This window comes from Leptodactylus fuscus, chromosome 1 (genome assembly GCF_031893055.1).
Source record: "Leptodactylus fuscus isolate aLepFus1 chromosome 1, aLepFus1.hap2, whole genome shotgun sequence".
Lineage (NCBI taxonomy): Eukaryota > Metazoa > Chordata > Amphibia > Anura > Leptodactylidae > Leptodactylus > Leptodactylus fuscus.
The window spans coordinates 47,266,937-47,292,979 of NC_134265.1; the positions used below are offsets into that span (position 1 = coordinate 47,266,937).

Genomic DNA, 26,043 nt, shown 5'->3' on the forward strand with positions numbered 1-26,043 from the left:
ATTACCTCCAAAAGTGATAAAATTACTCCCACATTGTTCCGGCACTCAGTATAATACCCTCCACACTCAGTATAATAACCTCGCACTCAGTATAATAACCCCTACACTCCGTATAATAACCCCCACACTCCGTGTAATGCCCCCCACACTCAGTATAATAACCTCACACTCAGTATAATAACCCCCACACTCAGTATAATGCCCCCCACACTAAGTATAATAACCTCGCACTCAGTATAATGCCCCCCACACTCAGTATAATGCCCCCACACTAAGTATAATAACCTCGCACTCAGTATAATGCCCCCCACACTAAGTATAATAACCCCCACACTAAGTATAATGTCCCCTACACTAAGTATAATAACCCTCACACTCAATATAATGTCCCCCACACTAAGTATAATAACCTCACACTCAGTATAATGCCCCCCACACTCCGTGTAATGCCCCCCACACTCAGTATAATAACCTCACACTAAGTATAATAACCTCACACTCCATATAATGCCCCCCACACTAAGTATAATAACCTCACGCTCAGTATATGGCCCCCGCTAAGTATAATAATCTCACACTCGGTAAATGCCCTCCACAACAATATAATAGCCCACACACTCAGTATAATGCCCCCCACACCAATATAATGACCTCACATTCAGTAAATGCTCCCCACACCAATATAATAGCCCACACACTCAGTATAATGCCCCCCACACCAATATAATGACCTCACATTCAGTAAATGCTCCCCACACCAAGTATAATAACCTCACACTCAGTATAATGGCCTCCCACACTGTCCCCACTCTCAGATCTTTAAGGGGCCAGTGATGCGCTGGATTCATTACTCATCACTCTGCTCTATACCATGGCATTGTAATAAAGACCCTAACTTACTACTCGCTCCCTGGGGTGCCTGTAACTGCAATGAGCACCTCCATTAGTACTGATGGAAGGGCTTATTGCTCACCTGTAGCCGTACATGGGCATCCATGTGGGAGGTCACTGGTGCTCAGCTGTGGCGAGGACTTCAGGGACTGTTTCTGCAGTAAATGTAAGAAAAAAATACCCCATTCCCTTGATTTGAATGCAGAATGTTAGGGGATTTAAATGGGATCTGGGCTGTGAATCTGAACCTAAAACTGCACCACCTTTTGAACCCTTCCACCTAGCCTGACAGTAAATACAATCTTGACACATTATTCGGTGTAAGAACAGTTACTGATTTGATTATGAAGCCAGAGTCTGTGTCTGTAGCTTATATCCACTCCACCCAAAATGGCCCAGACTCCAGGTCAGAGTCGGTGGAGCCCTGAGTCCAGTACTGAGCACTGGTCAGCATCGTCTTTATCTGACTGTAATATACCTGCGACCTTCTCTTCTCCGGGTCTCAAATGTCCTCTGTTACCCCATAGCTGGTCCCCTCTCCATCAGTTTCAGCTAATATTGCATTAGTTTTCTAAGGCCCTATTCACGTCTGCATTTGGGTTTCTGTTCAGCGAGTCCGCATTAAAAAGCGGGTATCTTGGAAACCCACAAACCCCTTAGACTATAATGGGGTCCTTGTGGTTTCCGCACGAAACATGCGGAGAGAAAAGTCCTGCAAGCAGCACTGTTTTGTGCGGAAACCGCACGGACCTCATTATAGTCTGCGGGTTTCCTGAAGGTTACTGCTTTTTAATATGTATGCAGATGTAAACCAGGGCTTAGCGGTGGCTTGGTGAGTGATACTCTCTGTCGTCTCTTCACCTGTACCATTGTTTGTTTTGTATTTTTTTCAAATTACAAGACAATATAATCAGCCAGATAATAACTTGTCAAAATGAAGATCATGACGCCAATGCGAACAGATCCCAAACATTGCTTTGGATCCCAGTGATTTCCAGATAGGCTTCTGTTCCTCTCTGTTGTGGAGCAATGAGACATGGAACGGTTTACCCTTCCTCGAACGGGATAAAAGGTTAGATGTCTACATAGCTGATCATTTCTGGTCTCTTCATTTGAGTGGGTGGTTTCAGTCTCTGCCAAGCTGCTGTCAAGACCGTTCTTTAAATAAGTTCTTTTTGCTTTTATGCGACATTTACTGTAGTGTTGCCAGAAATTACATCAAACACATCATTCATTTAAGCACCAAATTTCCTCAACATCTTGTAGCACTTAATCAAATACTTGAAGAGATACCGTTCTTTTCACAAGTTTCTGGTGTAAACCTGTGAACGCGTTAGCCGCTAGGTCAGTCTAGGCGAGGCTAATCTGTGCCTTGTGATTAATGGCCGTGCCACGGAGACTTCTAGTAGCTCTGTAGGGTATAGACAACGCTTGTACTTTTTCATTATTTTGATGCTTTTTCTTGGGAACGCATTCAGATTTCTAGTGGATACTTTCCGGACCACACATGTTATTTCACTATGGATTTTGATTAATTGCAACTTTCTTAGTCGGAGTATCTGAAAATGACAGATGTACTACGGTTTCCAAATTGGAGACAGATAAGCAATATAATTCCAGGAGTTGTTTTTATTGAGTTCAGTTTCCTTTTTTAAGTGAATTCTCTTTTTTTTTTTTTTTTTGTAACATTTTGTACTAATTTAATTTCGTAAAATGGTTGGACCAGAGACGCAACTACCCGGGGAGCGACGGTAGCAGCTGCCACAGGACCCGGGACATTAAGAGGGCCTGGCGGGACCCTGATGTGTCTTTTTTTTTTGTTAGGCCATTTCCTGTAGTAACTCCAGCAGGTAACGGGCCCCGTTTACTTACCGATCCCCACTCCTGCTCACAGCTGCCTGCGCTTCTCCTTCTGCAGAGGCGACTGTGATCAGGAGCAGGGATCAGTTATGCGGCGTTCACACGTCCGCCCAGGGGTTTCCGTCTTAATCCCCGGAGAAACTGCATAGGGGACAACTTGCCGGTATCCATATGCATCCTCTCTGCGGTGAAACCGTTTTTGTTTTTTTTCCGGATGGACGCAAAGTCCTGCACGACCAACTTTGTGTCCGTGCGAAAAAAAAAACGGTTTCATCGTGGAGAGGCTGCATACGGACACCGGAGGTTTGTTTTAAAAACCCATTCAAATGAATGGGTTTTAAAACTGACCGCCAGCAAGCCATCCCCTATCCACGTTCTCCGGGGCTTATGACTGAAACACGGCGGACGGACAGGGGCAAGTGTGAATGCCCCCTAAGTGAGGCTGCGGGCATGCGAACCCACCAAACACTGCAGACCCTGGAGTAAAATGAACGGAGGGCCGGGGGAGGTGAGCGAGCATAAAAAACATTGTCATTACCTCTCCTGCGCTCCGGCAGGCTTCAGGTTTATTTGGTAACGCTCCAGGCATCAAGTGGGTCGACCTGTATCCTTATGCATTGCAACGTACGCCTGGCTCACGTGACGTCTGTACTAGCATTGAAGATGGACGAAATCAGCGGGGAGTGCGCCAGAGCCAGGGAGAGATGAGCAACATTGTTCTTTATGTTTGTATCCTCCCCGGGTCTCCGATCATTATAGTCTGGGGTCTGTCGGGATCAGGGAAGAGGGGGGTGGGGGGGGTGGCGGCATGTCAAATGTTCACCTTATGGCCCAAGTGATAGGCGAAATCTGCCTTATTGCTCCCCTCCCCAACATAGGGCATTTGGCATCATTATGGGGTTATTTTTGCTCTTCCTCTGGATCAACACTGTAGGGTTATAGGTTGGACTTTGATGGACCTGTCTCTTCATCCATTCTTACTATGTTGCGTACATCTTCCAAGCTTGATAGAAAATTTTATATCATACTTTGTAATAAAGCATAGAGTATAAAACGTAGACATCACATAGAATTTCTCTCTCCTGTAGGATGTACCTTTTTGCCAAAAGCCCTTGAAAATGTGACCCTTGAAACATTCAGACCCACATAGCAGACTACACTTACATTTCTCCAGTCTGTACTTTATTAGATCTCATAATTCTTAGATAAGACTTGTCAGAAATCCTGCAAGAAATAATCTACGTTCCAGTTATTATATATGTTTTATTGAGTTTTGCAAATCTTTCCCTCTGTCAAAATTCTTGCATTGTTAATGTTCCTTACCTTAAGCCCATGTGATATTCCCTGTAGCTTTGTATCCTCGTCCGCCCTTTTGTACATACTGTACCTATTCTAAATCATGTTCCCTTTCAACAATACATTGATTTCCAGTTCAGTGATTGATATGGACAGGCAGACAAAACATAACTGATATCTGTACAAACATTTGGAAACTTCATTGACCTCAAATGCCTCAATAGGAATGCAAACCCGGAAACATGTATGTGTCTAGGTTTGACACGCATATCATCACCCCTATAGGATATATCTATATGTGCATCAGTTGACTCTTGCATTATCTTGTATAAAAACAAAGTGTAAAAAAATGGTCTAAACAGTCAATACTATAAAATCTCTTTGATCCTTTGTGAAGAGGAGTCTTTAAGTTAGTTTCGCACATCCAATACTGAGTAAGGCTGGATTCATGCTATGTTGGAGTCTCCATAGCGTAAAGAAGGAGGCACATTGCACACCAATTGTCCATGCGGAATGCCACCAGTGTCCTGACACATAGGACTTGTGATGATGGCAAATCTTAATATTAAAGGGATTCAATCATTAAAATCGCATTTTTTTTTTACTAACACGTAAGAATAGCCTTAAGAAAGGCTATTCTTCTCCTACCCTTAGATGTCTTCGCCGTGCCGCAGTTCGGTAGAAATCCCAGTTTTCGTCTCGCAGCACTGGGGGTGGTCATCAGCGCTCAAACAGCACTGGGGGCGTCTCCAATGCTGCGAGAGAAATATCCAGCGACGCCTCTGTCTTCTGGAATAGCCTCTCTCCTCGTCTTCTTCTGGCGCTGGGTTCAAATTTCTACGCATGCGCAGTCGGTTCTGCCATCGGGTCTCAGGCAGAGCCCACTACACATGCCCACGGCTATTTTTTGTGGCCATTACACAGTAAGCTGGGGTAAGTGGTGACAAGAAAATGGCGGTGCATAGAAGTTTGAACCCAGCGCCAGAAGAAGACGTGGAGAGAGGCCGTTCTAAAAGAAGATAGAGGCGGTGCTGTAGATTCCTACGTGTTAGTGAGAAAAAATAGCATTTTAGTAATAGAATCCCTTTAATGTGGTTATGTGGGATGAATAATTTTTTTTTTTTTTTAAATAAATTTGTGACAATGCATTCACTGCTCTGAATAAATATTTTTACTCCTATAGATGACCTTCCCCCAGGGTCCCAATTACTAGATTTCAAGAGCACAGAAGGATGCCAGAAGTTTCTACTCTACTCCTATTGTTTTTACATAGAGTAGAGCACAGTCGGTCACAGTCAAAGTGTCAGTATGGGAAGGCAGAGGAATAGGACTCCTAGCCTCACATTGCTGCATTCTGTATATCTAATAATTAGCTGGGGGACCCTCTTCTGTATCAGCAAGCTGTTTATCGAGTATAGTGAATGCACTTTAAAAAAAAAAAAAAAAAAATTACTGTCGCCACATAACCCCTTTAATTTTCTCCGCCACCCATCGGTGATGTTTTGTGTAACGACCGCCTCCTGGCATTGCAGTGATATCCATAGACGAAACAAGCAGCACCAATATCTCTGCAGTGGGAGAAACTACAAACTAAGGGTGCATGCACACTACGTAACGCCAGGTGTGTATGAGAGCCGTACACGCCGGCATTACAGCAGACTGCCGAACACTTCCCATTCACTTCAATGGGAGCGCTCGTAACAGCGGTGTTTACGAGCTCTCCCATTGAAGTGAATGGGAAGTGTTCGGCAGCCCTGCTGTAACGCCGGCGTGTACGGCTCTCATACACGCCCGGCGTTACGTAGTGTGCATGCACCCTAAGAGAGATTGCACTGATTTTAGTAGAAGAGGTAGTGGCATATAACATTCACTGTGTTAGAGGGCAGGAACGGTCCTTTTTAAACCTGTCAGGAGATATGGCTCACTTTTATACGTGAGGACTTTATCTATATTAGTTATGTACTCCTTTCTCTTCATTAGTTTTCTTATTTTGGATGTGACCTCTTAAGGATTTAGATCCACTTCCTGGTTTTCCATAGAATCCTGGCTCAATTTCCAAAAGATGTCCCAACATGAGAGAGCAATGTCAGAAAATATATTGTAGTGAGGGTCTCGTAAAACGTGTTGCGGACCTGTGTAATATTAGGCAGAATGCTATAGTCACTGTCTACCTAATCGCACAACATAACAGGGTCAGTCAGTCCTCAACTCGGACAGAGTAGATGTCAGTCTACAAGTCTGTATTTGCCATACTGTGCTTCTCTATAAGAGTGCTGTCTCTTTGAGTTTTTTCTCCCCATCAGACAGTACATTGGACACATAACTTACGAGTCCGGTGTATCTTCACTGTCATTGATAAGTCATCGCCAAGACTCCGAGCTCTTTCCTAATGAATACACCAGACTCATATACTATATATCTATCCAATTGCTCATACTCTCCAAACAGTATTCTTTTTGGGGTCCATGTTGACCATAACTTTAGTTTATAAAGCCAGGGGTTGTGTTTAGGTCTTCTCTGACTTTATAGCCTTATCCTGGTTGGTATTGGTATTGTTTTTACTGTTTTATTTCTGCCAGTATACTAGTGTAGTATTGTTATGCTGTAACTGTGAAGTACAGGAGAAGAAGATAACATGTTCTGTTGAATGATCTGCAGTTCTTGTTAGCGGTAGCCTAAGGACATGATAATTGAGATAACACACACTGAAGAATTACTCCTTACTGGCAAGGAAGTGTCTCTGTAATGAATCTATATTGCTATACCTTTTGGCACAACATGTGGAGTTGCGATTTCCATCCACCGCAGAAACAGGATGAGACATGAATGTTGTCAGAGGCCGTCAAACAAAATGATAGCAACAGCTAGTTGGAAATCTAAAAATGTTAGAGAAAACACTTCTCCTATTGTCTAGTCTTATGGCCTATTCACCGGTCGGCGTAGATTTCCTATATAATTCATCCCAGTTCTCCACAATTATAATATTTTTGGGGGGCGAAGGCACCCCTGCCTCACTGTCTGCGAGCAAGGTACAGAACCAGGGATATAGTGTGTCTGTGGCACAGGAAAGGGATCTTGGATTCATGGTGGATCTGTAGACTCTATAAATAAAAGAATGGAACATGGAGGTTTAAGGATAACTTTAGACCTGCATGGTGTTCAATGCTGAAGAGCTTGCAATCAGAATAGATAGAGTTGAGATTATTGATGTATTGGTCATGGACAATAGTATGACAGTATGGCAGTCACCCAGCATGTGGGAAGAACCATATATATCTCTGTGTGCATGAGCAGTTCCCTGCTTGTCATGTAAATGTGCTGGGTTAAAAGGGGTTAAAAACCAAATCTCAAACCTGGCAAATCAGTTTCTCGGAAACAGAAAACTCCGTCCACTGTATAGGGGCCGGGCGTCTTCACTGCATCTCAGCACTTATTGAAGTTAGTGGTAGCTGAACTGCAAGGATGACGCCCAGCCCCTATACAGTGGACAGTGCATAGTACTTCTGACCTCGTATTGTGTACAGGACAGGTGTCGGAAGTGGCTCCGTACAGCTGATCTGTCCAGGGCCAGGTGTCAGCCCGCTAATGATCAAATATTTATGGCCTATCCTTAGGATAGACCATAAAAAAAATTAAGGGACAACCCTTTTAAAGTGTTTGGGGCATTAGGGGAGAATATTAAAGGGGTTGTGTGGCCCTAATATTTTTTTATGGCCACTTCACTGATGTTCCACCACCTCCCCTCTCCCCATACAGTGGCCCCTTCACTGGTCACCCTTACTGTAATGGACCAGTGATGGGACCATTATATTGGGTATGGGGGCGGTGATGGGTTCTGACATTTGGGGAGGGGGGGGTAGGCCCTAGAAACACTTCCACTGGTGGGCCCTAGACATCCCAGTCTGACACTAACTAACCTATAAGTTATGCTGTAGGAGAGAATATATCGAATCACACGGAATATAGTGGAGCCTGCACAGCAATACTGACCCTTTGGACACTATAGGTCATATAGTGTCCATAAAAAAATTATAATGTCTGGGAGTCAAAAAGTAACCGCATCATGATTTATATATTCTAACAGGACTAGAATATAAGATTGTCTAAGCTAAGTATTGGAAAAATCAACTATACTGGAGGCTAAAATATGAAGTATTGCCAAAACGCACAGCCTGTAAGATAAGATTTCTTATCACTTGCTGGGTTGAATGGTTCCACATATAAGGCAGTCATTCAAAAACGTTTCCGCCTAAATGATTCTTATTTGTTTTGTTGTTGCGGTTTCTTTGCTGATTATTTATATGTCATCCCGTATTTGCCTCCATGATTAAGAATAAAATATTTTTTCCTATATTATTAATGCTCTTCTGTTCACCAGGACCCAATTTCACAATCACCTGGATTTCTCTGATGGTAATGTTTTGCTCCTTAAAGGGATTGTCCAGTTTTAGACAAATATTGAGAGACAAATGTTGCTGTTTGTATAATAAGAAGTTCTACAATTTTCCAATGTACTTTCTATATCTATTCCTCACGGTTTTCTAGCTCTCTTGCTGTTATTCACTCTGCTTACTCCCAGTGGATAAAAAATCAGTCCATGGTCATGTGATATATACGGTCCATGGTCATGTGATATACGGTCCATGGTTATGTGATATATAGTCCATGATCAATGTGATGGACACACAGGTGCACAGCTCATTACCAGGCAGATGTCTGATTAATGTGCCGTGACTATAATGAGCCGTGTACCTGTGTGTCCATCACATGACCATGGACTGTATATCACATGACCATGGACTGTATATCATATGACCATGGACTGTATATCACATGACCATGGACATTATATCATATGACTATGGACTGTAAATCACATGACCATGGACTGTATATTACATGACCATGGACTGTATATCATATGACCATGGACTGTATATCATATGACCATGGACTGTATATAACATGACCATGGATTGTATATTACATGACCATGGACAGTATATCATATGACCATGGGCTAATTTTTATCCACTGGGAGTAAGCAGAGTGAGTGACAGCAAGCAGAGATCTAGAAAACCGTGAGGAATTGATACAGAAGGTATATTGGAAAATCGCACAACTTTTCCTTATGTATATGGTAACATTTGTTTCTCAATATTTTTCTGATACTGGACAACCCCTTATACTGTCATTTCACATTTTTCAGCAATTGTATAGGGATAGCTGAGAATCTCAGTGTTCATATTCTACCAATATTACAGTTCTAGCTGTAAAAACCTGAGAAATTCTTAGGTAAAGCCATCTAGTCCTTTCTTTCAACAAGAATATTCCACATCCCTTGTTCTCCAGGTCACTCGCCAGGTCACACCAACCCAACATACTGTATTTATGACTCACACCAGAAAACTCATGAGTTTTAAAAAGAAAATCTACACAGTTTCTGGCTGGCATCGATTTCCATTCCAGGGCAAGCAAGTGCACCTGATTTATTAAGTGTCTGGAGCTTCTTAATTCCACACCTCACATCAGTTGGGAACTTTATTAAGACTGAAATAGCAAACTCCAGTCTTAATAAATCCCTCCCCCCATTTGTGTCTTTGTTTCCTTTTGACTACAATAGGACAAGTCCTATGGATAAATCAAACACCATGTCCTATCCCTGTCACAAGCTGTGCTGCAGTACCCATACTCACCTCTACATTTTGTATGGTAAGATAAGATAATCTTTTATAGTCCCACCATGGGGGAAATTCAGTGTGTTACAGCAGCATGGATAATACAGTAATATATTACAAGAAAGAACACATACAAGCTCATAGCAGATAGAAAAGATACTAGGAGTCAAAGCAACTAAAAAGAAAACTTCAGGGTAATTTATTTCTCTGTGCGAAGTGATCTTCGCTTAGCCTGATGTAGATTATACAGCCTGACCGCGGTTGGGAGGAAGGACCTCCGATAGCGTTCCTTCTCACACTTGGGGTGTAGCAGTCGGAAATTGACAGTACTGCCCAGTGCTATCACAGTCTCCTACATGGGATGGGAGTTGTTCTCCAACATGGAGCTCACCACGGACAGTATCCTTCTGTCACCCACCACCTGTACTGGGTCAAGGGGCTCCCCAGGACAGAGCTGGCCCTTCTGATCAGCCTGTCAAGTTTATTTATGTTCCTGGCTGGTATAATACTCCCCCAGCAGGTCACTCCTAAGAACATGGCTGATGCTGCCACAGAGTTGAAAAAGGCCCTAAGAAGCGCCCCCTGGACTCTAAAGACCCTCAGCCTCCTGAGCAGGTAGAGCCTGCCGTGACCCTTTCTGTGCAGCGCCTCCAGGTGATCAGCCCAGTCTAGTTTATTATTGAGGAGCACACCCAGATACTTATAGGTCTTGACTATCTCAATGCCTGTCCCCTGGATGTCCACCGGATTGGGGGCACTCTTCCGCTTACTAAAGTCCACCACCATCTCCTTGGTCTTCCCAGCATTAATCCTGAGCTGGTTCTGCTGGCACCATTCCACAAAATCCCGGTTTAAGTCTCTGTACACCTTGTCGTCACCATTAGTGATGAGGCCTACTATTACAGATACATCGGAGTACTTCTGTAAGTAACAGCTGGAGGAGTTGTGCCTAAAGTCAGATTTCACATACCAATAGAGAAACAAGGTGCAGAATCACATAGGTTACCATTTAAAGGTTTAGACAGTGGTAAACGTCATTTCAACAAGTGTAAAAGCCTTGTAATAGCCTGAAATAGCGTTATTTCTCATGTGTATCCACCCGGACAACAAGTCCACTTTTCACAGGGAACCTTTGATCACTTACTGTACAAGTTACTGTACTATAGAGGTATTTTTGTGACTCTCCTGCAACATCATGTTTCCAAAGGGGGGGGGGGGATTTTGAAATTCTCATAGAAAAACATTAAATCTATCAGCCAGTTGTGATCCAGGGTAACTGTATTGTTGTGAAGTCTTAGCCTAAATCTTGTCTTTCTTCAACCTTTCTTGAGGCTTTTTCGAGGGTATGAAAGAAAGCTATAAATAGTAAAATACGGCCTTCATTACATGGGCAAGCCACTGAATGCTCAATATTTATGTCAGCGCAGCACAAATAATAGTGCTCCTTGTTCCTCTCGCAACCTTTGAACAATAATCCGTTCTCCTTTAATTATTCTGCCGCTGTATTCAGTAATTTCATGTTGTATCACTATGAATAATGTGCAGGACAGTCATGTTAATCCTGATAGCATGCTTAGTAGCACACTAGAATTTCATGCTCCGGTCATATTTTAAGCCTTTGGCTACGTAAAATTCTCTTTGAAGTTTTTGTAATCAGAAAAATATGCTGCATTTCTTGTTGTTATACTTTTTTTTTTTTACCCCAAAAAATCTCACTATCCTATACACAGAAATTATGTTGTGGACCATGACCAGGTACAGACAGCCTATGACCCTTGCACAAGAACACTATGAGGCTATATTCAGTTTGGTCGCGACGGAGTATTTCCCTTATCACCCCCGCAAGAACTCAGTATAGGGTATGGCAAGGTTATTCCTATCTCACCAAATCACTCACAAAATGGTCGGGTCTTGCCAGTAGTTATTCCCATCTTGCCAGTGGTTTGCCATGATGGGAATGACCCTTTAAATTTCAATGTGCTTGGCATCACAGATCTGGTGGTTGGACAATGTTGTAGGCCCACATTGCATGCTGTTAACCATGGGAGAAGGGTGTTACCTCAGTTACCTTTGGGCCCTACGTGAGAATATACAGTCCTATGAAAAAGTTTGGGCACCCCTATTAATCTTAATCATTTTTAGTTCTAAATATTTTGGTGTTTGCAAAAGCCATTTCAGTTTGATATATCTAATAACTGATGGACACAGTAATATTTCAGGATTGAAATGAGGTTTATTGTACTAACAGAAAATGCGCAATATGCATTAAACCAAAATTTGACTGGTGCAAAAATATGGGCACCTCAACAGAAAAGTGACATTAATATTTAGTACATCCTCCTTTTGCAAAGATAACAGCCTCTAGTCGCTTCCTGTAGCTTTTAATCAGTTCCTGGATCCTGGATGAAGGGATTTTGGACCATTTCTTTCTACAAAACAATTCAAGTTCAGTTAAGTTTGATGGTCGCCGAACATGGACAGCCCGCTCTCAAATGATCTGAAAACAAAGATTGTTCAACATAGTTGTTCAGGGGAAGGATACAAAACGTTGTCTCAGAGATTTAACCTGTCAGTTTCCACTGTGAGGAACATAGTAAGGAAATGGAAGACCACAGGGACAGTTCTTGTTAAGCCCAGAAGTGGCAGGCCAAGAAAAATATCAGAAAGGCAGAGAAGAAGAATGGTGAGAACAGTCAAGGACAATCCACAGACCACCTCCAAAGAGCTGCAGCATCATCTTGCTGCAGATGGTGTCACTGTGCATCGGTCAACTATACAGCGCACTTTGCACAAATAGAAGCTGTATGGGAGAGTGATGAGAAAGAAGCCGTTTCTGCACGTACGCCACAAATAGAGTTGCCTGAGGTATGAAAAAGCACATTTGGACAAGGCAGCTTCATTTTGGAAACAAAAATTGAGTTGTTTGGTTATAAAAAAAAAGGCGTTATGCATGGCGTCCAAAAAGAAACAGCATTCCAAGAAAAACACATGCTACCCACTGTAAAATTTGGTGGAGGTTCCATCATGCTTTGGGGCTGTGTGGCCAATGCCGGCATCGGGAATCTTGTTAAAGTTGAGAGTCGCATGGATTCCACTCCGTATCCGCAGATTCTTGAGAATAATGTTCAAGAATCAGTGACGAAGTTGAAGTTACGCCGGGGATGGATATTTCAGCAAGACAATGATCCAAAACACCGCTCCAAATCCTCAGGCATTCATGCAGAGGAACAATTACAATGTTCTGGAATGGCCATCCCAGTCCCCAGACCTGAATATCATTGAACATCTGTGGGATGATTTGAAGCGGGCTGTCCATGCTCGGCGACCATCTAACTTAACTGAACTTGAATTGTTTGTCCAAAATACCTTTATCCAGGATCCAGGAACTGATTAAAAGCTACAGGAAGCGACTAGAGGCTGTTATCTTTGCAAAAGGAGGATGTACTAAATATTAATGTCACTTTTCTGTTGAGGTGCCCATACTTTTGCACCGGTCAAATTTTGGTTTAATGCATATTGCGCATTTTCTGTTAGTACAATAAAACTCATTTCAATCCTGAAATATTACTGTGTCCATCAGTTATTAGATATATCAAACTGAAATGGCTGTTGCAAACACCAAAATATTTAGAACTAAAAATGATTAAGATTAATAGGGGTGCCCAAACTTTTTCATAGGACTGTATGTGTGGAGTTTGGAAGCAGTGCACTCCCATGGCATTTGCAGCATAAGCTTGGCATACTACCCATTAACCCTCATTCATATAGCAGAAGCCATGCCAGTGTCTGTGTAGCCTTCATCAGACCGGTATGTATTGATGGATGCCTCAGTAAACCGATAGGAGATACATACCAGAAAATGTACCCATTGTTTACCTCTGATATACACCAATTCAGTATAACTGACCCTTGTTGTCTCCTACCAGGAGTCCATTTTTATTTTTTATCATGGCATTGTAAAGAAAGTGGAACCTTCCATAAATCTAATTTTACAGACTCTTCTGTAGTTTGTATTCTCTGGTATCGTTGAAGGCGACAAAGTAATGGAATACCGCTAAGGTTTTTCATCAATGGCTGATGGTGACTGGCTATGTTTTATCTCCAATCACTAGAGGAAAGTGGTTGCCTCGCTATGTGCCATGCCTCACTATGTCGTCTTATTTCTGCTTAACTTTCTCCACAGGCTACTTGTTATGACCAATGACCAATCATGTGGCCACCTGGAAAATTCTATTTTAAATACTTTAGATTGTGAGCCCCATATACGGATCACAATGTACATTTTTTTCCTATCAGTATGTCTTTATAGAATGGGAGGAGATCCACGCAAACACGGGGAGAACATGCAAACTCCTTGCAGATGTTGTTCCTGGCGGGATTCGAACCCAGAACTCCAGCACTGCAAGGCAGCAGTGCTAACTATTGAGCCACCGTGTTGCCCCCCACCTGGAAAATTCTGAGCTGGCAGGATATAACTTGGCACAGCACATTGCTAGCACCATTGCTTTATTGCTGTAGCATTAGGAGAGGCGGCGCAGCAGTTTGACCCTTGCCGATTAGACATGCCGTATGCTAGTAATACGTCCCCTTTAATATTCTGCTCATGTGCACATGTCAGATCAATTCTGTTGATCAGTAATACATTTTGCAGCACCCCAGGGGGGTAGATCAATCTCTACCACAAACAAAAGAAATAACAAAGTTCACAGTTCAAAGCCGAAGACAAATTGTATCACTATATTACCGAGTATAAGTGATCTGTTTCCCAGATGTTCTCTAATAATGAATTCAGGGTTTCAGTATTCCAGGTAACTGTGACGTTTGGATCACTGGACATCTGTCAAGTATTACAGACGTGCACGGTTTTCTGTTATCTATGGATTGTAACCACTCACACGGGTTTCTGCCCCCCTTCCCCAATGGACCAAAAAATATGTTGGGCCTCCTGATGGTTAATGTTCAATTTACATTGCAAACTGCTTTGGATACAAAACTACTGCATTAGGCTTAGTGTCATGTAAAACCTGTCCTGTTCAGCCTCAGATTTGTGCTTAAAAAAAGAGGGTTCTGTCCTGAACCAAGGGAGAACTAGAGTATCACCAAGTGGGCCGGGGTTCTGTAACCATAAAGGGGCCCATACGATATTAGCATCTAGTGGAGCAAAAACACTGCCATCTCTGCCCCCCTTACTTGTTTGCCGTTGACTCTACAATTATTTTCTGCATATTGTCGTCCTGTCCAGTCTAGCTCTATTTTTGCTATTGCTCAGACTTCTTGTTGGTTTTATTTTTCTTTCTTTATGTTCTGCTATGAAGCTTCTGCACAGTATCACATGGGCAGCTAAAGACAGTACCATTCCTGCCTGGCAGGAGAAGGTGCATTTATACTTCTATTCTCCTAAGAAATCTTAGAGACCATGAATGGACTGTCGTTCTAAATGAAGAGGCTCTGGCCTCCTAGTAATTCAGGGACACTACTACTGTGCACTTGAATTGAAATCTGTGTCGGTCAGGAAGGTTTAGAGATCGGGTATAATGCATCCCAGCTGTCTGGTACTTGTTAAAACAAATTTGACAGGCCAAGACATCACCACTATAGCCACCTTGGGCTGGGGTCACACAGGGTTTTATGGACCGGATTTTGACGCGGGAATCCGCCTCAGAATCCGGTCAAAAAAATGCCTCCCTCAACAGTCGTGGCATTCCACTCCAGATTAGGCCCAAATTAATGGGCCTAGTCAGGAGGAAGTGTCACACCGCGGATTTCCGCAGCTGATTCAGCAGCGGAATCCACGGCAAGAAAGGACAGCTCACTTCTTCTTCTGCAAGCGGGAAGAAACCGCTCACTGAAAAAGGAAGTGAACGGCTCCCGTTGAAGTCAATGGGAGGCAGTTTTTAGAGACTGATTCTGATTCCGCATCAAAATCCAGTCCCAAAAACCCCATGTGAACTCAGCTTTGGTTTGCACTCTGCACTACTACTTCTTTTAAAGTTGTGATCAGGGCACAGGGCATTGTGATCAGGGCACAGGGCATTGTGATCAGGGCACATCTTTGAAGCAAGAAAGGATTGTGCACCAAAGATGTGCCATATTTACAACCATGTACACCAGAAAACGTGTATGTTGATTAATTAGATTCTTCTTGATACACATATGGTTATGGAGGCTGAGTTGCGAGCGCCGTCATTATAGCTGTGTGACAGGCATTATCTGCTCATCAGTAGTTAGTGATAGAAGTTTGTGTCCCCTCCTCCCTGTGGAGAGACTGGAACAGTCCATACAAAAATGTGAGTCTGGCTATTAAACTGAGGCATGGGCGTCTTTTGGGTGAGATCACCTGACCCAGCTGAAGAGAGTAATTCAGCTAGAAAGAAATAACTAGACCACATAATAGTCACTGAATAATAGATGCATAATGGTGAAAAAACTTTTTTGTTCCAGGTTTCCAGTGAAGTGTATTCATAAGAGAAGTCTGTCTATTACACTATGATCACATCTGGACTTGGGTGTCCTTCAGAGGACCAGAACAATGGACATATGGACCACTAAAAGAGATCTGATGCAGTAGCTTTTGCATCATTTTACAGCTGTTTCACTGTTGTTGTTTTTTTTTCTAGCACCCACCATTCCCTAGCAATCGTTGCTGTTTGCTAGTTGTGGGCGGTGTTAGGCAGGAGCAGACAAGGGGTGTGATTCTGAGCTCTGACACTGGCTGCTTCTGATTGGAGCTCTGAGTCACACCCTCGCCTGACACCACCCCTTCTGACATTACAGATCTTATATAGCACATCAGGCACCAAAACTAACTGTGTTTGTTGCTCAGGAATGGTGAGGGCTAGAGAAAAAATTCCAACTGTGCTGGAATCAGTGAAGTGGTGGCTAGTAACTGATGTTAAGAACTAGAATGGGTGGAGGTAATGAAAAGTCCTTTTTAAATATCAGTTCTTTAAAAATTTAAATAGATTATTTAATATATCAGTTTACCACCAGAATTCTTTTCTCATCACAGAATCGTGAAATCCCAATCGTCGTCATGTATAGTTTCTCTTACATAGGGCATTAGGTGAGAAATTGTAACTAAGGGATATACCCCTAATTTTCTTGACCTACTCCGCGCTCATTTACAGTAAAATGAAGAATCGGTTTGGATGTATTAACCACTATTTTATTACAGATAACGCGTTTCGGAGTTTTTGCACTTCAAAAGTGCCACCCCTTCATCAGATCTTTATTAATCTTTTAGCAATATCTTGCCCGTGCTAAAAGATTAATAGAGATCTGATGAAGGGGTGGCACTTTTGAAGTGCAAAAACTCCGAAACGCGTTATCTGTAATAAAATAGTGGTTAATACATCCAAACCGATTCTTCATTTTACCGTAAATGAGCGCAGAGTAGGTCAAGAAAATTAGGGGTATATCCCTTAGTTACAATTTCTCATATTCAAGTCGACCTGGAGTCGAATGACCGAAAACGCAGCCTTATCCAGACGGTGTGAAAGAAACCTGATCACGTCCATCCTTACTGTAGAACGTTGTATAGGTTTATACCATTCCACTAGTGGAAAAAAGGATTTGTTCATATTGAATTTCTAGAAGCGCGGCCGTTTCTATTGTTATCTGTATCTTTTATATAGGGCATTAGGTAGAGGGGTCCACAATGACGGCGCTTACAACAAGTATCTTTATATAATTAATTATTATTAATTAGAATTTCACCTGGTCCCTCCCGAGTCTCAAACGCAGCACTTTACTGTCAGTCCATATCATCGTCTATGCTAAATCAGCCCAAGCACCATGTAGAGATTTTTATTGCTGTTGGATTGAGCCAATGACTTACAAGAACTTAACACAGCCTTGTTTGGTTATCCAGAAATCTGAAATCCTGCTTGATAGTTTTAAACATCTGGCAAGCAGATCTTTTTCTAGGTGATACTTTGATGAAATTTGTTTTCAGTTTTGCACAATTCACTTTGTTTTTGCTTTACGTATTACAAAAAGTGACAACCAGGAATGCCATCATTGGACTCTGCACTTCACAGATCAGCACGCTATAAGGAGTCGCAGAGTATATAACCGTTGCGCAAGAAAACATAAATGACATCTTACAAAGCCTTTACCAAAAAACGTAGTAGAAAGAATATCTCAATAAGTCTATTCCAGCCTATATAGATGCCTGTTGGACACTGTGTTACTCTTGGTTCACGTCTGCGTTCGGGGAGTCCTCTTGGGGACCCCCCGAATGGACTACTGAACGTATTTGAAAGCAGTGTGCAGTAAAAGCACACTGACCCCATAGACCCCATAATGGGGTCCGTGTGCTTGCCTCGAGATCTCCGCACAAGTCATGCGGACAGGAAAGTAGATTGTGAACTACTTTTCTGTCTGCATGTTCTTGTGGCAAGCACACGGACCCCATTATAGTTTATAGGGATCCGTGTGCTTTCACTGCACACCGCTTGCAAATGCGTTTGCTATTCCGTTTGGAGGGGGTCCCCATGCGGACCCCCCGGAACGGAATACCAACGCAGATGCAAACCAGGCCTTAGACTGTTTTATGGATTTGAAGGGTATTCCAGGACTTCTGCATTGATGCCCTATTTTTAAAAAGGACCTTTCACACCAACTCCAACTATTTGCATCATTCAATAGCTGCTTAGTCTGACATGGTTGAAATTTTTCCTTTAGCCCCCACCATTCCCAACCAATCTCTTCTGTCAGTTTTAACACAGTTATGCTCTCTATTGTCAGGTGGGTGGTCCCAGTTTATCTGCTCCAGTTCAGGACCACCCACCTGACAATAGAGAGCACAGTTGGGTTGAAACTAACAGAAATGATTAGTTTGGAATGGCGGGGGCTAGAGAAGAAATCCCATTTTTGCATCATTCAGTATATGATTCTAGGCCCCCCGCCATTGCCGACCTATCGTTTTTGCTAGTTTCAACACAATTGTGCTCTGTATTGTCAAATGGATGGTCCTGGACCAGTTCAGTACCTCCCATTTGACAGTAGAAAGCCAAATTAACCTATTGGGGGCTGAAACGAGCAGTACTGATCACTCGAGAATAGTGGGAAAAATTTAAATTGCACTAAAATCGGTTGAATGGCAACTATTGGAGGATGCAAGTAGTCAGAGGTGGTGCTAAATCCATAAAAGAATAGCATTTTTTCCCAATTTCACCCTATCACTATTTTTTTTTCAGCTTCCCAATACACTGTCTTGTATATTAAATGGAGCTATTAGAAAATACATCCTGTCCTGCAAAAAGCAAGCCCTCACATTGTTATAAGAACAGAAAAATAAAAACGTTATGGCTTTGAATAAATAGGGAATAAAAATAAAATAAAATACAGAAACTGAAAATGGGCTTTAAGGGGTTAAGTGTATGCTCACATGGGAAAAGAGACACGTCAGTAAAATCCGACATGTAGTTTTGCCAGGGAGCCCACTGCAGAAACCCAAGGCGTGTGCCTGCTGCGGTTTGTACACTGTTTCCGTCACGGGTCAGAAATTGCTGGGTGGTTGCTGGTTTGTCATAAAGTTAGATGTAGACAAATGTTTCTGCAGACTGGTAAGAAATGCATCGCTCCGTCTTATTACTCCAGCAGATACCAAAATAACCTTACATATGGAAACCTGTTTTAGCCAAAAATCATGAGAATATTTTTCATGCATTTTTGATTTACTATGCACATTAATGGTATAATAAAATGGTCATAACTAGTTATTTCTAAAATTATCCTTCCTTAGATGCCTAAATTGGATGTAAGCTCATCTTGGGCTCAGTTCATACTAGCCTCATGGCTGCTGCACATAATGTTGTCCACTTTCTTCTATTTTTTTTTTTAATGGCAAATAGACCTGCAAACTATGGCCACAGACTGAACTCTAAAGCACTCAAGTGTGAACAGCGTCTTATTCTGGGTTTTACTGTATCATAAGCATGAAGTTTAATAAAGGGACTTCCAGGATAAAGTGAGATTTAACCCCTAAACTAAACTCCCTCCCCCCCGTCTAACTTCTAATTTATTTAAATTAAAAAAAAATCTATAATTACCTATATCCCTGGAGAGGTCATGTGACCACCCCAGGGACACATTCTGATAATCCGGTGATGTTCCATTTCACCACTTCCGAAATGGAACATCACCATTACTCTTCCCCCTTCCCTATCCCCATCAATACTTACCAAGCCTTCTTGTGTCCGAGTGATGGCTCCTCCCCTCTTCTTGTCTTCTAGCAGTGGGCGGAATAGGTCAGCTAGGGAAACGGGGGGGGGGGGGGATTGAGGGCTAGTAATGGGCGGGTTCGCTAGTCTTAGTGAGACACAGAGGGTGTGGGAGGGGCTAGTGATGTGCACAATTGCTAGTTTTGGTGAGTCAGAGGGTGGGAGGGGCTAGGCTTAGTGAGACAGGGAGGATGGGAGGGGCTAGGCTTAGTGAAACAGGGAAGGTGGGAGGGGCTAGGCTAGTGAGACAGGGAGGGTTTTGTAACTGAGTGAAAGGAGGGGGGGCTGAGTGAGAGGGAAGTAGAGTAGCAGCTACACAGGAAGCTACACATCAGGAAGCTAACACCAAGTAAACAAAGGCAGAGGATTTTCTGCACGGAAAACCCATTTAACACTGTATATTTGTGGGCTTAAAATATTAATGACCTTTCTTAAGAATAGTTCATCAATATCAGATTGGTGAGGGTCCACCCCCCGTTATGCTCAGCTTTTTTCAGAGAATGAAGCAGAAAGTGGACAGCTCTGTTCTCTGTGTAGTGGCCAGATCAGGTACTGCAGTTCACTTCCATTCACTTAAATAGGAACTAAACTGCAATTCCTCTGTTCAGCCATCACAAAGAGCTGTCTGCATCCTGCTCCATTCTCTGTGTATGAGTTGACAGTGGGGATGTTATGTGTGGGATCCCCACTGATCTGATGATCATCATCAATATTTTTAACCCTTGAAAACAGAGTTTGTCATGGTTAGATACTTGTGGCCGCGGCGGTGAAAGACAGAAGCATAAACCTCTCATCCGCTATACTGTGCTATGAACAGGTGCCCCCCATAAAATGTGAAATTCTCTCCATCTGTATAATATATGGAGAGATGTGAATGTGGCCGATTCTGTATCTATATGTGTATGTTATCAATCAAATTATTATGAGGTGCTTTAACTTCTAAAGGAAATCCCCTTTGGAAGTATGAGTTGGCATTTATAGCTGGAGATGAATGCCAGTTTACTGCTTGACTTTTATTTCTTTACATATTGGCAGAATGTTTAGTTGTGTTGGCGCCGTGCCTCAATAACTTTGGCATGGTGCATGTTAATCATTTAAGCCGAGTCCTTCCTGCTTCTGTTTTTTCAGCTTCTGCTTCGATATGGCTCCAGTATACCAGTGTATATAAAACTCTGCCTTGTCTGGTCAGAATATACTGGATGATAATACCTTCTACAATACCTACTCTGCATAGACGATTTAGGAGGGCTCTTATAATTATTTACTGGGATTATGTGTTATTTTATGTAAATTATGAATTAACGTGTATTGCAAGATTTATGTACTTAAAGTCAATAGCGTACCTTAAAGGGCTAGTCCCAGGACTAACCATTCCTATTCCTTATAGATCTATTTAGAATAATCGTTCAGAATATGCTGCTACATCTATAGATCACTGCTTCATACGTGTTACGGTGCCCCCTAGTGTTCTTCATATTCCCTTTTAGAATGTCCTTTAGTGGGTTCAGGTCTTATTATATAATATTGTCGGATTAATTCCTGTTGTTGTACAGGCTCGGCAGTAAGAATTGGCACACTTGAAGTGGCTTCTTCTCATTAGCACTGGATATAATATATGACCTTTGCCTTCTTCTCGGTACTTGCAGACAGTTTTTGAAGGAACTCAGCAGGTAGGTTGTTCCCGCCGTCTTGGAGAACTAAGCTCAGATCTTCTGTGGATGTAGGCTTACTCCAATCCTTCTGTCTCTTCATGTAATCCCAAACAGACTGGATGATGTTGAGATCAGGGCTCTGCGGGGGCCGGATCATCACTTCCAGGACTCCTCCTCCAAAGGGCAAAAGCCACACCAAATATTGATGGGATTTCAATTTCTATTTTGTTCATTCACTTTGGATTTAAATTAAAATAAGTATATATCTCATGATCATAACTTTGACCTTTGCTACTTTCTTTTCCTATAGCTGAAGAGACAATTGCCAATAGTGCGCTGGAAGAATACATGAAGGAGAAAGAAAAGTATAACAACTGCAGGAAGAAAAATACAAAGAAAGGATCTTCCAGAGAAGAACAGGTGATAGAAATGTGCTTGTAAACTTGTTAAAAACTCAGTCTGGAATGGGATTTTGACAATTTGGGTGTAAAACATGATTTTCCAATTTTTCAGAAATATTGGTGGAAACAAGCACCTACACTGTGTTGTATGAGAGTGGTAGGATACTGATTTTGTTTAGAAATATGATCATTTATGGTGACTTTCAATGGATACGTTCTTTGACTGCTGGTTATTTTTTTCAGTTGCTTTAATATGACACCAAAATCACCATTCTAGGTCATATACAGCCTGTGAAAGAGCTGTTGGTAGCAGAGACGTACCTCTTACGTTCTTGGCTACTGATTTGCCACTCTTATGAGACTTATGAGATATGTCATTGGCAGGTAAAGGGATGCTCAAGTACATCGGCTCGAGTTGCAAGATTAACAAAAAATTGCAGTCTCTTGTTATAACCTTGGACAACCTCTTTAAGTCATGACATGGAAAATACATGTCTATGATTATTACAAATTTACTTCTGTACTTAAGTTAAACGGCCCTTTAAAAGTTTCCATATAATTGTAGAAGAGGTTTGGGTTAGATTAAAATCACGATATGACAACGCTATGAAGAGTGATGTTTCCCGTCTTTGTGAGCTAGCCAGCCTTGCGTCATCAGAAATGGCTTTGATGTAGATGAAGAGACGGATTCCCTGAAGTAAGTGTCATCAGGTCACATTAAATGCAGATGGTCTGAGAACTCCGTTACCCACCAAATGTTAGAAGGGGTCCTGAGTACAGTATATGTGTTACATCTGACCTCACAGAATCAATGTACTATATACAATTGACATTATGTCTGTCCCGTTTTCAGACATTGTCTCTTTTGGACCGTTTCAAGTCAAAACTGTCGCAGGCGATCACCGATGCACCAGAAGAGGATCCTGTATCAGAGATCGAAGAGGACGACGATAAAGGATGGTAAGGGATCAGCCGATATTTGTACAACTTTTCAATTCCATCATTTTATAGAGCTCAAAGTATAGAACCCAGTCAACTACTCCCAGCCAAGGCCCCTGATCTCCTTCTGTAACCTACGAAAGTTGGTTTGTAATACTAAAGGACTCCATACACATAAGAGAGAAGTCATCTGAACCTGCCATTAAACATATTGGTACGGGGACCTCATGACTATTCCCTGACAGAGAGTGACGGGGGGAGGGGGTGGGGAGCATTAGGATGTGGAATTTCTGCATGCAATCGCTTTGTTCTTAGGGGAGATAAGATACCCCCAAATGAGTCTGACTGTAGCTTAAAGGGGTTTTCTAGCCATATAAAATTGGTAGCTCAAAATGGTGTTAAAAAAATAAAACTGATTATACCTGCTTTACCAAACCAGCACTGCCGGGATCCGATCTTCTGTACTTTTTGCTCTTATCTCAAAACAGCAGGGAATTGCTAGTAATTGCAGCTCAGCCATGCAGCCGAGTAGGCGCCATTCTGTAGCACCTATCTGCAGCAGCTCTCTCCTCTAGATACTTGAACTCTTTTCAGCAGGAGGCACCCTTCACCACTAACCATATGTAAGTGTAAAGCAGAAAGCACTGCATATGAAATGACAATGGTTGGCACACTTATCTACCAACTCAGGACAGTGGAATAAAATAAGAAGGCTGTAAGATATTTCTAATTGCACTTGTGACTTTCCATAGGAAAAATGGTTCATGGACAAATAGGTTAAAGGCACAACTCGTAGATCTTGGGCTCCATTGCAAAATTTGTAATGGGGCCTCGGGGCAACGCAGTGGCTCAGTGGTTAGCACTGCAGACTTACAGAGCTGGAGTCCTGGATTCAATCCTGCCAGAGACAACATCTGCAAGGAGTTTGTATGTTCTCCCCGTGTTTGTGTGGATTTCCTCCCATACTCCAAAGACATATTGATAGGGAAAAATGTACATTGTGATCCCCATATGCGGCTGATAATCTACATTTAAAGGGGCTCTATCATTGGAAAAAGTCATTTTTAACTAATCACATCCTTGCATAGGCTTTAGAAAGTCTATTCCACACCTACCTTTAGGGTCAGTTCACACGTGAACTGCTCGCGCGGGTTTTGACACCGAGAGAGCCGCGAGCCGCGTCTCTCTCTTGTCAAAACCCACCTGCCGCAACCATCGCGGTCACGGCTTTCCCCTCCACTGTCGGCTCAAATGAATGAGCCGACATAGGAGGGAGCTGCCGGGGGCCGCGCGGCTTCCGCCTGAAGAAAGGGCATGTCCCTTCTTTTCTCCGCTAGCGGCAGCCCGCCGCTAGCGGAAAAAAAAAAGCCCGGTGGTCTACATAGACCACCATTGTAAAGGGGCAGATTTTGAAGCGAAATCTGCTGTCAAAATCCGCCCCTTTGCCTACGTGTGAACTAGCCCTAAGTATGTAGATTGCCTCAGTGGTTTCTGAATAAGTCCGTTTTTATTCATATGCTAATGAGCTTCCAGCCAGCACAGGAAGTTCCCAGCAGCACTCATCTCTGCTATTATCTCCTATGTGAATGTGCGAGCAGGAAGTCAGCAGCAGCAGCCTGTGCTGTATACACCCATAGGAAACAATAGCAAAGAGGGTGCACAATGCATCGTGCACCAGTCTAATTAGCATATGAATAAAAACGGACTTATTAAAAAACCACTAAGGCAATTTACATACGAAAGGATATACATACGAATGGAATAGCCTTTCTAAAGCCTATGCAAGGATGTGATTAGTTAAAAATAACTTTTCCCAATGATAGAGCCCCTTTAAAAAAAAAAAAAATTGTAACGGGGCCTGGACTTACCATATTTGTAATATTGGAGTCGTCTTGTACTGTAAAGGGGCCTTATCCTTATGTGCTTTCCAAATTCTTCTATTTTATATAATATATATATATATATATATATACATATATATATATATCCCTACAAATTGTACAGTGCTGCGGAATATGTTGGCGCTATATAAATAATTTATATATATATATATATATATATATATATATATATATATATATATATATATATATATATAATCATCTATGTGTATATATTTTTGTTTTTCCTGTATACCATTGTATAAAACAGCATATGTTTATTGCAATACACCAACCTACATCTGCCCGACAGAAGCCTAAAAGGACACTTTTGGTCTCCGTCAGATAACTGGGAGCCCACTTTTCCCAGCATTCACGCTGAATATACATTACTGATGTGATGTGAACAGGGCCTAAGAAGTGTTAAATTTCTGGTCTTTAAAAGGTTTGTCCCAGATTTTAAGAAATTTCCCTAAGAACAAGAAATAGTCTAAAATAAAGTAGTAGCCTGTATTCCCCCTCTAATTCCACTGCTGCTTCAGTAGTCTCCTCTGGTCTCGTTTCGATGTCATGTACGTTATTCCACGGCGTCCTGTCACTGGCTTCAGCAGCCATGCTTTCATGTATTGCATTTGATTGCGGAGGCCGATGATCACATGAAAGAGGTATGTGATGTCATCGCGGCATTGACCGCCAGAGCAGTGGGGCTGAAATTATTAAAAAAATTTTTGGGGGGTAGCTATGTAAGTCCCTGAAAACCCCTTTAAATGTTGTCCTCTGCCAGCCTTAATAAAACTTTATCCATTTTATTTGTTATAGTGCCATGTGATAGTGTGGTCGGACTTGGAATTAGTATTTCTTTCTTTGCCCCATTCGTCCTGCCGCCTGGTTTCCTCTCATCTATTTTACCCTGGCACGCTTTATTCCACCGCCTTCCTCTGTTTCAGTGCCGCATTCCTCCAAGCCCTCCATATCCTCCTGTATTTTTTCCTGGCATGTCGTCTCCTTCATCCAGTGTCAGTCATCTCTGCCTAGACTGACTGCCAGAGGAAGCGCACCATGACACACAGAATAAACATTTCCTATTAATATATTAGAAAGCAGAGCACAGTTGCCGTGCTGTATATATTCTGGTCGACTACCTCTATTGACCTTGGACGTCTGCTCTCGCTAGCAGTTTGATTATTTATTTGGACCCTCCGTGGTTACTTTGCTATGGT

The 26,043-nt window shown here is 42.3% G+C and overlaps 1 protein-coding gene across 1 annotated transcript in view; it reads left to right on the forward strand.

Moving 5' to 3' along the window:
* Positions 1 to 26,043, forward strand: part of CWC27 (CWC27 spliceosome associated cyclophilin) — a 160,331-nt gene that overhangs the window by 92,338 nt on the left and 41,950 nt on the right. The window contains exons 12-13 of the mRNA XM_075269884.1: positions 21,914 to 22,023; positions 22,858 to 22,964. Coding sequence (XP_075125985.1) covers positions 21,914 to 22,023; positions 22,858 to 22,964 — 217 coding nt within the window. The remainder of the gene's footprint in view (positions 1 to 21,913; positions 22,024 to 22,857; positions 22,965 to 26,043) is intronic.